Genomic DNA, 14,181 nt, shown 5'->3' on the forward strand with positions numbered 1-14,181 from the left:
ACCTTGATTGAGCTTAATGTGGACAACGTGTACCTACCGCCAACCACCCAACCACCGAGAGCAACGAGGATCAAGAACGAGGAGAACGAGGAGCAGATAAAAGAACCACAGAAGGCAGATGGGTCCATCGTCACTGAGGTGGAATCGGAAGGCAAAAAATGAATGTCGCAACCATCCAATTTCCTGGCCGAGGTTCTTTTTCCTCCGTTTTCACAATCTCGATACAACACAATAATCATGGGCTACTCGGCAATTTTTTTCGAGAAATTATCGCGCCCATTTATTCCGCCATTCTGCTCGTTCCACTTGCCCAAGTGCTAGTAACCATTCCATCTGAGAGTTGATGGATATTTTAGCCGTAAACGGCTTCTCTAGTCACCTCTATGAAGGACCTCTAGACTGTCTGGACTTGTTTCGAATTGAAATGCATGCTGGACGTTTTTTTTTCTTCAAAAGAGGTTGAGATTAAGACCATGAAGAGTTTGGTAGAAAAGATCTCTTTTTCTGGGGTTCCCTGACCAGGTGTAAATAGGTCCTCGTCCATGTTAACGATGTTCCATCGTTCCAACCTTGCTAATAGTCTTGCGTAAAATACCATCATCTCCCGCAGACTCTAGCTCGCAGTTATAGTTCAAGCACAGATATTATGCAACTATGAGAGATTAACCTCCCTCTCAGTTAATGTTGTTCCTTTACGTCCATCTTGAGACTTGATTCGCTCTGTTCAGCCTTCAAACAGGGATTTTGTACCAACCTGTCCCATCGCCCATTCAATGGTAATTTGAATACTTTAGATTGAATCCTGAATCCAGAAAAAACTCAATCTATGCTCAAGGCTCGTCTGACTGTCCCAGTTCCAGAACATTTGCAAAGGGGGCTTATGGCAATGAAGGGAGAAAAGTTTCATCATAAAGCTGTCTTGAAACGGGGGTAGGGGGACCAAAGCAAACCGCTTGTTTTGGGGTTGTTCCACAAAGTCTTGCCCAAGGCACAACCCATCGCTTTTTGCACAATCTCTCTCTCTCCACCCATCCAAACATCCACCAGTCCTATGGTTCTACGTAGCGCTATGTGTGTCTACAAATAATCATTAATTTTAGTTGAACCTCAAATTGAATCCAATCCTCCGGGTAGAGAAAGTTTGTTCCCAAACTGCTGAAGGTCCCTTTCCCTTTTAAATGGTTCAAATGGAAAAAACTCCCTCGAGAGCTTTTCTTCTTGTGGGTTGAACCCGATAGTGCGTGACATTTGTCTGAAAGTGTTTTTACAAGCTGCTGTACGGCCAAGGCGGATGAGTTTGTTCCCAAACTGCTGAAGGTCCCTTTCCCTTTTAAATGGTTCAAATGGAAAAAACTCCCTCGAGAGCTTTTCTTCTTGTGGGTTGAACCCGATAGTGCGTGACATTTGTCTGAAAGTGTTTTTACAAGAAAGGCCATCATTAATTATGACCAATTAGCTGATCATTATCCTGTCTGGGAGGATCTGACAGGATCTGGCCACCTATCCGCCGATACGATAACTCGCGAGCCTCAGCCCACCATTGATTATTGGCTCGATGAACGTCTTTGTTATTGTGCACAGTATTCATATCACTCAGTCCTCCCAAAGAAGCGATAAGGCCAATTCATTTTTCACTTCTATGACAAGAAGATGATTCATTCATTAGAACTTGCCAATAACCGAACCGTTTGTACTGTTTACAATATTTCATCCCTCTTTTGCAGATCCGCCTGAAATCGAACTCGAGACTGACCGGGTCCACTCTGGGGACAACAAAGAAGCTCATTTGACTTGCCTTATCCATGGGAACCCCACTCCCAAAGTGAGTGCACGAGATTGACTGCTTCCTTGATATTGCTGACCCTGAATTGCGGCGTCTCATTTACATATCCTTTCTTATGATTTCATTAGCCAAAATGTATTCACCAGAATGCTCTATCCATCTTGGTCCTGACATTCGTCTCTTTCTTTGTGGCTACGTTTCTTCTTTCAAAAAAAAAAAAAGAAACGGTCAAACAACATGAACAAGAGGGAAAACAGACCATCTTTTTGCAGCTTTTCAATTGTGACCATCACGGTGGGACCATGTCTGGCAATGCTAAAATTTTCTGGCTCGAGAAACAACCGTTAAGACTGCTCACGGTCACCTTGAGTCAACTTGTTATTACGTTTAGTGCCCATGCCACTTTTGCCTTGAATGTGGGTTATTCATTTCTTAGCGATGTAGAATGGAAGAATGCCTCTTTTTGCCCTCCATCATCTCTTCAAAGATCCCTTTTGCATGAGAATGTTAATCATTTGGATGACCCCTGTCTGCTCTCTGGCCATTATTGACCCCAAATGAACTCAGCCGTCCGTGTTAGAGAAAGAGATGATCAGACCGAAAGTGAGGTCATGAGTGGCTCACTCACCACTCTCTCCTCCTCCTCCTCCTCCTCCTCCTCCTGGGTGTGGAATGAACTGGATGATATTGTCTGGAGGGGCTTTGACTGACTTGATGGAACGAGAGAACACTCATACAACAAAAAAGGAACGTCCATTACGCCGCATACTTTATTAATGCATCATCTCAAGGGCTCGTTCATTTCACCTTCCTTTGCATGCATCCAACTGACTTCGTCATTTCCAAAGTTGGCTAGAGAACATTACGTCTATTCTATGGGTGAGCCCTGGGTTATTACAATCTTGGTTCCACCTTTTTCCGAAGAAGGGCACATTTTCCCTGGAAGTAGCTAGGCTCGAACCACCAGGAAGTCCGACCATCAGTCAAATCGACCTGTTCCCGAGAATGGACATTAACAAGATTTCGTCTGGAATTTGAAAGGAGGGTAGACGCTTTTAAATCATTAATGTGTCGCATTCTCGTCCAAGAGCACGGTGAGCAGTATTGGATCATGTGGAACTGAGGGTGGGTTCTCTCGGTTCCCAATTCTCGGGGTTAGTTTTGAGATTCTTGGCTTGCTCCAACTGTGATTCCGCTCAATGCGACCCATCCCCACTTGGCGATGAAACTGATGAGCTTCCCGGTTGTGTCTGGTTATGTAGCCCCAAGGGAAACTCTTGAAATGGTCCCTTTACTTGCCTTCAAACACCCTGGAACACTGTGGAAAGAGCCAATATTTCCCATCTATATTTGCGTTGAGCACAACCTGGGTTTGGTCGATTCAAGATAGAGTTTTGTTAGTGGATATCGAAGGGGGGAAATATGTTTCCATTCCTAGGCGGACCTCATCGTTAGACACGAAAAAAATCTGGAATGCAGGGTTGGAACAGGGGCGAAGGACTCTGATCTTGAATTCTTTGAACCTTGTCTGAGAGGCTCCCTCGCCTTTGGTGGTGATCCGAAGAGAGAAACTGAGAAAAGGGCTCTCGAGCATTTGATCTCTAATGGACTCACTTAACAAGATTTTTAGCACTAAAGGTCAGGATTAGCAAACAGGATGTAACCCGACGCCCTTGGACATCAGATGGAATGGTTAAATGTTGATTTATGCCCATCGCCCAGGATGTGTAGAGGCATGTTTTCTCAAACAAAACTTCCACTCAAAGAGTCCTCGAGAAGACCCGCATCTACGTAAAAGCGGAGGGTGCTTGCTTGGCTGGTCGTTGTCGTGTTCTCTGTCCGATTTTTCGACCTTCAGTGAACTTGGTTCCACTTTCTTGGTTCAATCTGAAATCTTCGTCTCCCTTGGTCGAAACGACGAGATGAAACAGTTTAAAACTTTCCTCCCTTCCAACTCCGAGCCTTGAAAAATAAAAATAAAAAAGATGCTCTCATGTTGACTCGTTGAAATGTCAACCTCTTCTTTACCAACTTTTCAAGTTCCACTCAATTTCCACTGCAAACAAGAGCTCAATGGAGGCTTTTCATGTCTACGCACAACGTTTAAAAACTTCCTGCTTCCCCTCTGCTTCGATATCTATGAAGGAACGAATTCTTCTATAAAAGATCGAGAGTGTCCTTCAAGGAGCAACACTGAAAAATGTGTTTTTAGGCCAGCAAAAGCAGAGTCAACTTCAATTCAAGTGCATAATTCGAATTAGGGGTTGGATCCAGTGCCACAAATTCCGTTGAGTTCCAAGTTCCACGAAGCCATTGTCAAGAGATAATGTCTCCCGAAAGGAGGCCAAGTCTCCCAATGGTCTTCTTTGTCTTGACTTTTTCCTGTAGCGAGCCACTACAAATTGGCACGGAAACCTGACCTAAAGAAAACATGATTAACATTCGAAAATATGATACCCTCCCTCACCAGTTCGTACCTGCTGACCACGAGCCTACCCTCGCCAGCCCCCCCACCCCACTCATATATATTAGGGTAATGGCCTCAACCCTGGGTGCCCCCCCCCCTCAAATGCAAATCATTATTCCTCCCTCATCCCTGTTTGGAAGTCCCCGACGTGGTTGTTGAGCTGAAACCACCCATTCACTATTCACATTGGACACTACTAGAGGGGAGTATCCATTTCAGCCTCACATTTTATCGTGCTGCCGGATAGCGCCACTAGTAGCATGTATTGGCATGCGCAGCACATACAACTCATTTTGTCGCGGACTAAATCAGCCAGGAACAGACTAAAGTGCCCCCTGATTTGCTCTTGGAACAATCCCTGTGTTCTAGGGAATCCTCGACCCTCTTCTCCCCAAATTCCTCGGGAACGAGATAGAGAGAGACAGAGATGGGTTTGCCTCCAAACCTCCCTTGGTCACCCGTTGGATTCACCCTTCTCAAAATGGATAAGAACACTGCGTGGTGTATATCTCATTTGCAATTGGACCATTGCTTCCGGCTGTCCCCAAATAGCTTTTTTTGCAATTGTGTCCGGTAAAACTTTGGTTTGGACGCTTGGATCTCAGAACTCAATCCGAGTAAATATTTACCGTGTCTGGGACAAAAAAAGGCTTTTCGTTGAATACCGTCCGTCCAAAGTCCAGGTGAGAAATGACGCATAATCCCTATCCATTCTGACGGCCAAAGTACCCCTCACTCAAGACCAGTAATTAAGTGTGTTTGTAAAAAATGTCACGTTCCACGCGTTCAATGTGCATTATCATGGATTGCCTCACTGTATCTGGTTTCTCCCCGTGTTCTTTCTTTAAGGTGAGATGGTACAAGAACAGCATGTTGTTGGATCCCACGGACACGATCCGCATGACAAGTCGGGCCAATCGCTACACACTCATCCTCAACTCGATCCGCTCGGGAATGGACTTCGGAAACTATTCCTGCGTCGCCGAGAACTCATTAGGAACCTTCAAGTGAGTGAGATAATTGCAGGACTCTTCCTTGGAGACCCAAGTGGTTCCAGCTGCTCTTCCGTGCGTGAGTGCCCACGTGTGCCAACGCCCACATGGGACATTGTCTTTTAATGGGACGGTGGGGTTTGGTCCAGATTTACACAAACACTGGGTCGAGTTGTGCGTCCTGCTCGTAATAACAATGGCCAATGTTATTGCCAAAAGCATAGAGGCCAACAAGTTGAAAGGTTAGGTGTACCTTTGGTGTACTTGCACGATTGTGAGCCAATGGTCGGTTTTCTGATGGGACTTTGAATTCGTGGCACGTGAATCTGTCTTGTCTTCAAAAGAGCCGAGGAACCTAGAAAAGGAGTTAATTTCGTGGAAGCGAGTGCCATTTCAAACTTGGAACCCAATTGAGAGAGAAACATTTGCATACACATACGTGAGAGTGTGTTTGTTTGTCTCTGTCTGTCGAGGGGTAACGCCATATTTTTGGCACGATTGCATTTGTTGGCATCAGTCTGTTCCACCACGACGAGGACGAGGAACTTTTCCTCCCAGCTTCTCTATCTTGGAACTGATAAACATCGAGCATTTTCCCAGACTCATTCATTCTGGAGCATTTTTCATTTTTTCTCGGCGACAAATGGGAACACTTTCTTGTCCCCGAAACCGACTTCGCCAAACCAGTGAAACCACCGAGTGATCCCAGGTTCGTTCCAACGAGTTGATTCATATCTAGATCGACAGCCTCAGCCTTCATCATTTTCCAGCATTGCACGGAGGTTGGTGCAATTCACAATTCACGTCGTTGGCATGGTTACCATTCTGAAGGCAGGCTGCATGGAACTCTCCCGAGATTATTCCTGGGAAGCAACTCAAATGATTAATCCCAAAATCTCTCGCCTCGTTAAGTTTCACTACGTGAGCCAAGAAAAAAACCCGGTGAAGAAAGACGGCTCTTACTCTCTCTCCTTCTCTCTTTGAGTCTCTGTTGTCGATGTTTACGACTTCTATATCGTTTTGAATTGTTCCTCCTCCGCTCGTTCAGTGAGAGAAGATCGAGAGAGTTGCCGCCACCATTTCTGTCAAGGACAGAGTTTGAATAGATTTTGAAGCCCCTCTCTCTCTCTCTTTCTCTCTTCTGCTTCATCTTTCGCTCGAAACCACTTCATTTACATAGGCAACCACGGTGTCGAACACAACCTTCAAGCTGTGATCATTGTGGCGGAAGTGGACGTCTATTCTTCATCGCCCTTGTCTTTGTGACAACCTATTTATACTTGTTAAATCTCAGACCTCAAAACTTTCCGAGCTTGTGGGGTAATGATTTGAAAACAGAACCACTCACGTCAAATACGGGCGTCTTCTCCTTAGTGAAGCTCACATGAAATGAGCGCCTATCCCGCCCGCCACTTTTGGTCATGTCGCATAGCAGGATCAGACAGAAGCAAATCAAAATCTTGACAAATGCCCACCCCTCTCTCGCCCCTCTTCAACCCCCTGTTCCCCCTTTACCCGTTGCCGCTTACTCGCCGAATTTCGAAAACCATCTGCCTCGGTTCACAATAGATAACCAAAACCAACCCACACACAACCGACACTGAAGGCAGCACTCCTGTTGAAGAGGAATGGGACCGAAGTGGCGCCTTTCCTGGCACCCACCCCCTTTCTTCAAGTGTGACTTATTACTCCAATTTGCTGCATCTTGGACCTCGGTCTCATTGAGAGGAGGTGCCAGTGATGCCATTTGGTCCGTGTATCTCGGAGACTTTTCCTGGCCAAATTAGTTCTCTTTGATGATATTTCAGTGAAGAGGGAATCCAAAGGGACTTGTTAGCAACCCTGTGCGAGGTTTACCCTTGAATGCACACACATTATCTTAAGTTAACATCTCCCCTAGTTGGATTCTTTGTGGAGCGAGACTCCAGCCTCGATCGAGTCATCGGTCTTTGTTCATTTTAATGCTCTAATCAGGGTGGCTGACAATTTACCATTCCATTCTAGCTCTTTTTTTTCTTTCCTGGGGAGTTCGAATGTTTGGCTGGTTGCTCTACGTATCTACTCGGTAAAGCGTAAGTTATTTTCGAACCTTTTGGATGAAAGAGAGAGATTGCTCAGGGATCATGTGATCTGTTTTCCGCTTTCAAATTCAGTTTGACCGACAATACAAAAGAGATTTCGGATGGAAAAAGGGGGAGTCGACATAGAGAGAATGAAAAATCGCGGATCAGAGTGCACCGAACAGCTCTAATTTGTACTCGAATCCCCTCTCTCTCTATCTCACATGTTGGGTCCTAAAACCTTTCTTGGATTCTATTTCTCGATTTGTGCCAGGAAGCGACAAGGATCCGCCCCCAAAAGCCCTTCTTTTTTTCCAAGAGCATATAAAGCTAGGAAACTTGCAAATCCTTCTCTGCTTGTCTTTGAACCAATAGCCCAAGTCAACGAGAAATGTATACTTGTTATAGTAATAGTTGTAGAAGGTAGTGGGTCCAAATCCAGTGATATAAACAGTGCATTACTCATCTCATTGTGCGAAGGTATCGGAGCACGATGACTCAACTTGACAAGAATGTCAGGAGAGCGAGAAGGTCCTCCCACGGAACGACTTTTGGCACTGGGAAATGTTCCGATGAGAGGCACAGGGACTGCGAGAACGAAAGACACTGACTTGAGAATGAACGGAAAAGAGCTCGAAAAAGTCCATTAACACATGCGGCGAAAACTTTTTTTCTGCGTCTTCTATCTCTTTTTCGTCGACTTTCTTATGTTTCTCCGGGTAGAGTGGAATGGTGTGCGGTGTGTGTGTCCATCAAAGGGCTCGGGATGGAAATGGAGAAAGGGAGAGAAACTTTTTTATTTCCACCACCCTTGTTTTGGTTGCTGAGAAATCATTCCTTCGCATACGTCAACGCTTTTATGAGTTCTGTTCAGAAACGGTCACACTGACGAACATATCTTGTCTCGCCTTCCTTCTAAATAGCCCCCCTGGTTTTCCTTAAATTTTCCCTACTTAGCCTTCTTGTCAAGTTCAAGGTTTCAAAACCTGCCCAATGAAACCCACCCTTTGTGTGTTGTAGCAAGATATGGCGAGCCAATTTGTAGGCGAGGATTGCCCTGGGTAAGCTGGACTTTTAATGTCTTCTTTGAATGTGGGGACCCCATATTGCTCGGAAAGACGACGCACACGTGGCCACTCAACCAGGAATAGGAATGACACTCCTGCTTTGTGTTCAAAAGTGGTCTAGATTGATGAACTTCCCCCTATATAGTAGTAACGCATAGACGTGTGTGCATATAGTACAGTATTTATATATAGTTCATCGTCTCAACGGATGATATGGGGGTCATTATTCCGTTCTGAAATTTGTATCCCCGTCATCTCGATTATTTGGAAAGCCGTCGAATTTTAGTGTCCAATTAGAGTTACACCCTGCACCACTTTGAAACAAGGACCCTCCAATGCAGTTCATACCAACATAATTAGTGAAAGCGGCCTAGCTATTAGGGGTCTGGAAAATACTCCAGATTTAGGGTTAGGTCATAAACGGTAAAGGTTTTTCTTTCGCATCTCGTATCTTAATGGTAGACCGTAAAGTGAGTGTGCATATTCGATTTTTTACAACCACGATGACTAAGCGTGTGTCCGGGCATTAAAAAAATCCACGGCCACTTTTTTCACCCCTTTATCTGTAATTATTCTTAGAATCGTGCGGTGTGGTGTGATCTATAAATCATAGCTTTTCATTATACTTAATTGCTCTCTCGATTCATCACATGTGGAAGGGAGCTCTGTTAATGTTTGGCTTCGTCCCATTGACACTCGTTCCAACCCAATAACCCCGCTTCATTTACTGTCTCGCACATCATTATGATCGCTCGAGAAGCCTCAAGGGGTTATTGAGCCATCACACCAATAACTGATGGTAGATGGCGACCCTGAACACTCAGACATTCGTACGTCAGACTTGGATGGAGCTAAAATAAGGAATCTTCTACCAGTCAGTCTCAAAATTGGTACCACGCAAAGAGGTCAATGATTCCAGTGTTTGTTTTCCGGAGGGTAAAAAAACCCCAAGAAATGACTGTCTGAGACGCAGGGTGGAATGAACTGGGCATTAAACCCTTGGTGGTTTCTTGTAAGGGAACATAAGGAGGGCGAAAGATGGTGGAAATTGGACTGGACATTCTCGTACATTATCCTTGTTACCGGACACATATGGCATTCCTAGGAGGCTTTCTCTTAATTTGTGCCTTAAACCCAATTACAACATGGAATCGCTTCGAACCGGATCTGTACATGGGAATACTCAGAGGCATTTCTCATTGCTGTCATGCATATTGTACCACTCTTTTGCCTTCTGGCAATTGGCCGGAAAATAAGTGCGCCATTTATTGGCATTTTTGGCTTTGCCAATTTTCTGTCTAGCTGAATATGCTCCTTTCCGAGAAGGACATGAGCCATATATCAGCACATGGGTTGGTCTTGCTTCCACTTCATCATTGGCACCTTCCGTGCTTAAGAAGCGATTATGGCTTTGACCCGTGGAACTTGAAGCCACGCTCTAAAGGTCGTCGTTAAGGGGAAACTTTTGTTCCAAAGATCCCAAGTAATTAGGAGCAGTCCATTGAGGGTGGTGAGCTGTTTGAAAGGCTTTTCTTCGTAGTACGAGGTGTAAGTGTGTCCAATTCTGTTTTGGCGGCTTCTTTTCAAGCCTTTTCAAGGAGATTCGATGTGTGTGGCCCAAAGTCGCAACAATGGCCTTCTTTTTAGCCGATTCAGTACATCTTCTTCTTCGTCTTCGTCTTCCTCGTTGTCGTTCTTCTTTACGTCCCGAGGGAGACTGTGCGCCAACCCTCGTTCAATTGGCCTTGAAAACAGATTTCCATTTTCACTTATTCTTTTCTCTCTCTCAAGAGAGAGCGAGATAGAAGAGTGAAGACAAGGAAAAGACAAGTCCCCAGAAGACTGAGCAGAGATAAAGAAAAACAACGAAATATCTCATGGTCAATTGGGCTCCCTTCCAGTTCGGAATTCGGTTTTTTTTAAGGTTGATTTTCATTCCGATTCTAGGAAACACATCGAGGTCCATGGACGTCCCACCCCGGCCGTGTTCAGATCGCTGCCGGAGGCCGGAGGTCGGGAAAGCTATCTACTCACGTGGACCGTAGATAGCTATTCGCCCATCGAGGAATATCGCTTGCTTTATCGTCAGATCCAACCCTATCATCAGGTAAGATAAAAGGCCGAATAGCTGGAACGAGGGAAGGGCGACTTTTTGGAGGAGCCCCAAAACTTTCTAGGTGTGTGAAGCAACTTTTTCCTCCAGAAGCAACTTTCCAAAGGAACTCCACACATAAATTAACGCTTGCAAATTGGAACAGGCTTGGGATAGGGAAATTCCGGGACGACTGTGATAAAAAAGGCTCAATCACAACCAAACTTGATTGGGATCAGATTGAGTCGAAGAGAGGTGATCTAACCATTGTGTACGACGCCAAATCTATCACCAGAGATGGAGAAGTAAAACTAAATCAAGAACGAATCCAATAGAAACCTCGGAGGATAATAATTGGAATCATTCTCAAAGCACAATTTGGCTATGAGATGAGTTAGTACTGCAGCAGTGATGGAAGAAATACGCATTACTGGCGCCGCGCTGCTAACCCTTTCTTAATAGATCTGCAATAGAGATGAGACACCATATTGGACTGTCATTAACTTAAGAGCAAGGTTCAGGGATCCTTTCACGCAATATAGGTCTCGAAGCTTCTTCTTGGACATCGCTGTGGCAACCCTGGAGAGGTCAACTCTTGTCTGCCATTGACAACTGACAGGGGTGTTTCGAATGGAATGACATCATTAGGATCGATAAAAGAGAAAAGACTGAGGACGAAAATGAGGTTGCCCACTGTATCAACAAGGGGGACCGAAATGCACCAAGGATCACCCTGGTTCCAAATCCAATTTCGTCCAAGTGTAACTGAATCTTCCGCTCCACTCTGTCCTTGATTTAGTCTCCAGTAGTTTAGTCTTTAGAATGTGCTACATTTCGTAAATATAGGCAGGAGATTGAATGTTCCAAGGACATTATTATCGAGGGAGAGCGGGAAAGGGAGCCTTTTTTGCACAAAAAGTGCACCAAAGTGTAATGTGTTTTGCAACCTTTTCCTCTCCAAAGAGCGTAGTAGAATCGTTGGCTGTACGGCAATAGAGGTTTAAAAAATAACCTATCCCTGTCACCAAAGACCCTATGAAATACATGGATAGGTGTTTGGGATCATAAAAGCCAGTTCCAGAATTGAAAATTGGAACTGATCCAAAATTGGCTTGACACTCTGCGCTGCATTCAAATCCAGTATCAAGCGCAAAGAAGTCTCTGAAAATAATGTGGGGTGCTCCAATTTTATGGACCCTACTTCGAGTTTGCAAATTTGTGATTTATCCCAAGATGAAGTTGGATGGTGATGCTGTTGTTATTGTTGGTGGTGGTGCTATCAAAAGTTTTCTACCTGCTGTGTAATCTAGAATGCATTTTTCCGGTAAATGATGAGAAATGTCGTCCACGATGAGTTTGAGAATTTCGGAAGGGGCCAAGGTGCAATGAAACTAAGAGGAACTTTGGAACACTAACTCATTGTCGTTTGTCAGGGATCTTGCTTGGCCTGACGCTCCTGATTAACACGGAAACTCTTTTTTCCCCTATCTTAATGGGTTATTATGTGTCATATATGGCACGCATGAGAGTCTGCAACCTGCAATTCACATGAGAATATCGTTGTTGAGACGGAGTGTAATGCAAAAACCCAAGTATTTGCCGGAAATGCATTATCCATCCGATCGGCCAATTTCCCCCTTTCTCCATCGAGAATGAGTGTTGGTTTGGGTTTGGGGGGCGGAAATATTTTTGTCACGACTGAGCTGGAATCCCATGTTATCGATATCAATGAATAATGACTAAGCAATTTATTTCCACTTCAACTCGATCTCACTATGAACCCACCATATTTGGTCATAGACCACTTTGATTCAACTCACATGAGCTCCCCTATCAATTTATAGATCAGAAATGTATGGTATTAGATCAGAGACCCACAATCTTGATCTGGAACCGAACTTTCGATGCCATCCGAGCTTTTGGAAAGAGAGTTGTACGATAATCTTGATTAGTTCTGGGGAGCCTACTGAGTATTGTCATTGATGCTCTGTTCCCTGAATACTTTCATTCATGCTTGGATGAAGAAAAAGAACCAATCGGAGCAGGAGCCAATGAGCAGGAAAGGTTGGGTGTGATTTTGTATGCACAGTGAATGGCTAAAAGACGAGGCCTTTTGAGGGTGTACGTGAGTGGAATGTACCGACACTTTTGTTCCAATTTCCAGCCCATAGGTCCTCACTTACGAATGGGACTTGATCAACAATGAAGTTTTTGACCATTCCATTGTGACATGGCTGGGCTTTGGAACATGGAACACAAGGATGGGATGCTCTTTGCCATACAAGGCTTCGGCCTTGAGATGGACCGCAAGCCGCATTTATGACCGAATTCATTAATGTGTTGCTTAAACGCACCCAAAGACAATTTATTCCCAAAAACCCATTGACTCGGAGGATAAACACACAACAACTCGACAACTCGGCTCTCTGAAGGGAAGCCCACGGAACAAAATATTCCCGGGGAGAAGATTCACGTCACCCCAAGGCTGACTTGGTACAGTGTTTCTTGACTGGATCGTTATGTACATGTCGATGTCAGTTGATGGTGAAAGCTGTTCACGAGAATCTGGCCAGTGAGCTCTCCGGAAATCTCGGCCAATCCAAATAAATTGGCTTATTTATGCCATCATCATCATCATCGTTCATGGCTGGCTTGCCCGTTGTGCACTTGCTCCTCATTGTTTATTTTGCCTTGAGGAAATCGCTTTGTCAAATTGGCCTTGTTCCTTCACCATCAAGCCAACCGTTGGTGGATATCCATCCAAGTTGAGCTGTCAAGAGATAACTCCATCTTGTTGGCGTTTATGGCCCTCTAGCGTATTTATTCATAGACTGATGGAACTCAAACACCTTCAGTACTGGGTGTTTCAGTTCATCAATACTCCAATGTCTCTTGGGGTTATTGGCGGTCAATTTGAAGGTTAAGCAATATTCTCAGTTCCTCATTGGATTGACCGACTGTTTTAGTTTTACTTACTAGACCAGAATCTGATTTGGGTTATTGTGGCAACAGGATGCATTATTTCTATTCCAAAGAGTAGAGCATCTTTATATATTCATTGTTTTGGAGCCTTAACCTTTTTGTAAATGCACAATGTCTACTAGTGAAAATTAAAATACTTCCAGTCTGTCCAAATATTGACAGTTGGTGCGAAAAACCATCGGCTTTGTAACCACTTAAAATTCTTATTTGGTTGGATGCGTGCAATATCCAAATAGTATCTCTAGACGAAGATGCACGAAATTGCTGCAAATTCATCCAATCATTCAAAAATTATACTCCTTGAGACTTGTTCTAACTAGTGCTGGGGCGAGTCGGGAATCGAGTCCGAGTTTACTCTAGTCCTTTACTCAATTTAGAAGGAACTGGCCGGACTCGAGTCCGGACTTGTCAATACCATTATTGATTTGTTTCGTTAAACTTCGCAACACGAGTCTTTTTGCTTGACTTGGCTCTAGTAAAAGACTCGAGTCCATAAAAAGTAAAAAAATCAGAGGACTCTTACGAGTCCGACTATTGATGGACTCGCCCCAACACTAGTTTTAACCTTCAACACATCAGACCATGGGATAGGAAACAGTGGTTCCAAATCAATTCAAGTCCTTCACTGGATATTTCGGCAATAGGCATTTAATTAAGGCTTACTGGTTCCCAGTTGTCCATACTGATGCTGGCTATTTCGTTGACGTTGTTGTTATTGTAGTCATTTTCTGTTTTGCT

General features: G+C 44.4%; 1 protein-coding gene across 1 annotated transcript in view; it reads left to right on the forward strand.

Moving 5' to 3' along the window:
- LOC131890224 (protein amalgam-like) overlaps positions 1-14,181 on the forward strand; it is a 47,498-nt gene that overhangs the window by 27,858 nt on the left and 5,459 nt on the right. The window contains exons 6-8 of the mRNA XM_059239530.1: positions 1,725-1,822; positions 5,100-5,257; positions 10,317-10,476. Of these exons, the coding sequence (XP_059095513.1) occupies positions 1,725-1,822; positions 5,100-5,257; positions 10,317-10,476 (416 nt within the window). The remainder of the gene's footprint in view (positions 1-1,724; positions 1,823-5,099; positions 5,258-10,316; positions 10,477-14,181) is intronic.

This window comes from Tigriopus californicus, chromosome 11 (genome assembly GCF_007210705.1).
Source record: "Tigriopus californicus strain San Diego chromosome 11, Tcal_SD_v2.1, whole genome shotgun sequence".
In the NCBI taxonomy this organism is placed as follows: Eukaryota; Metazoa; Arthropoda; class Copepoda; order Harpacticoida; family Harpacticidae; genus Tigriopus; species Tigriopus californicus.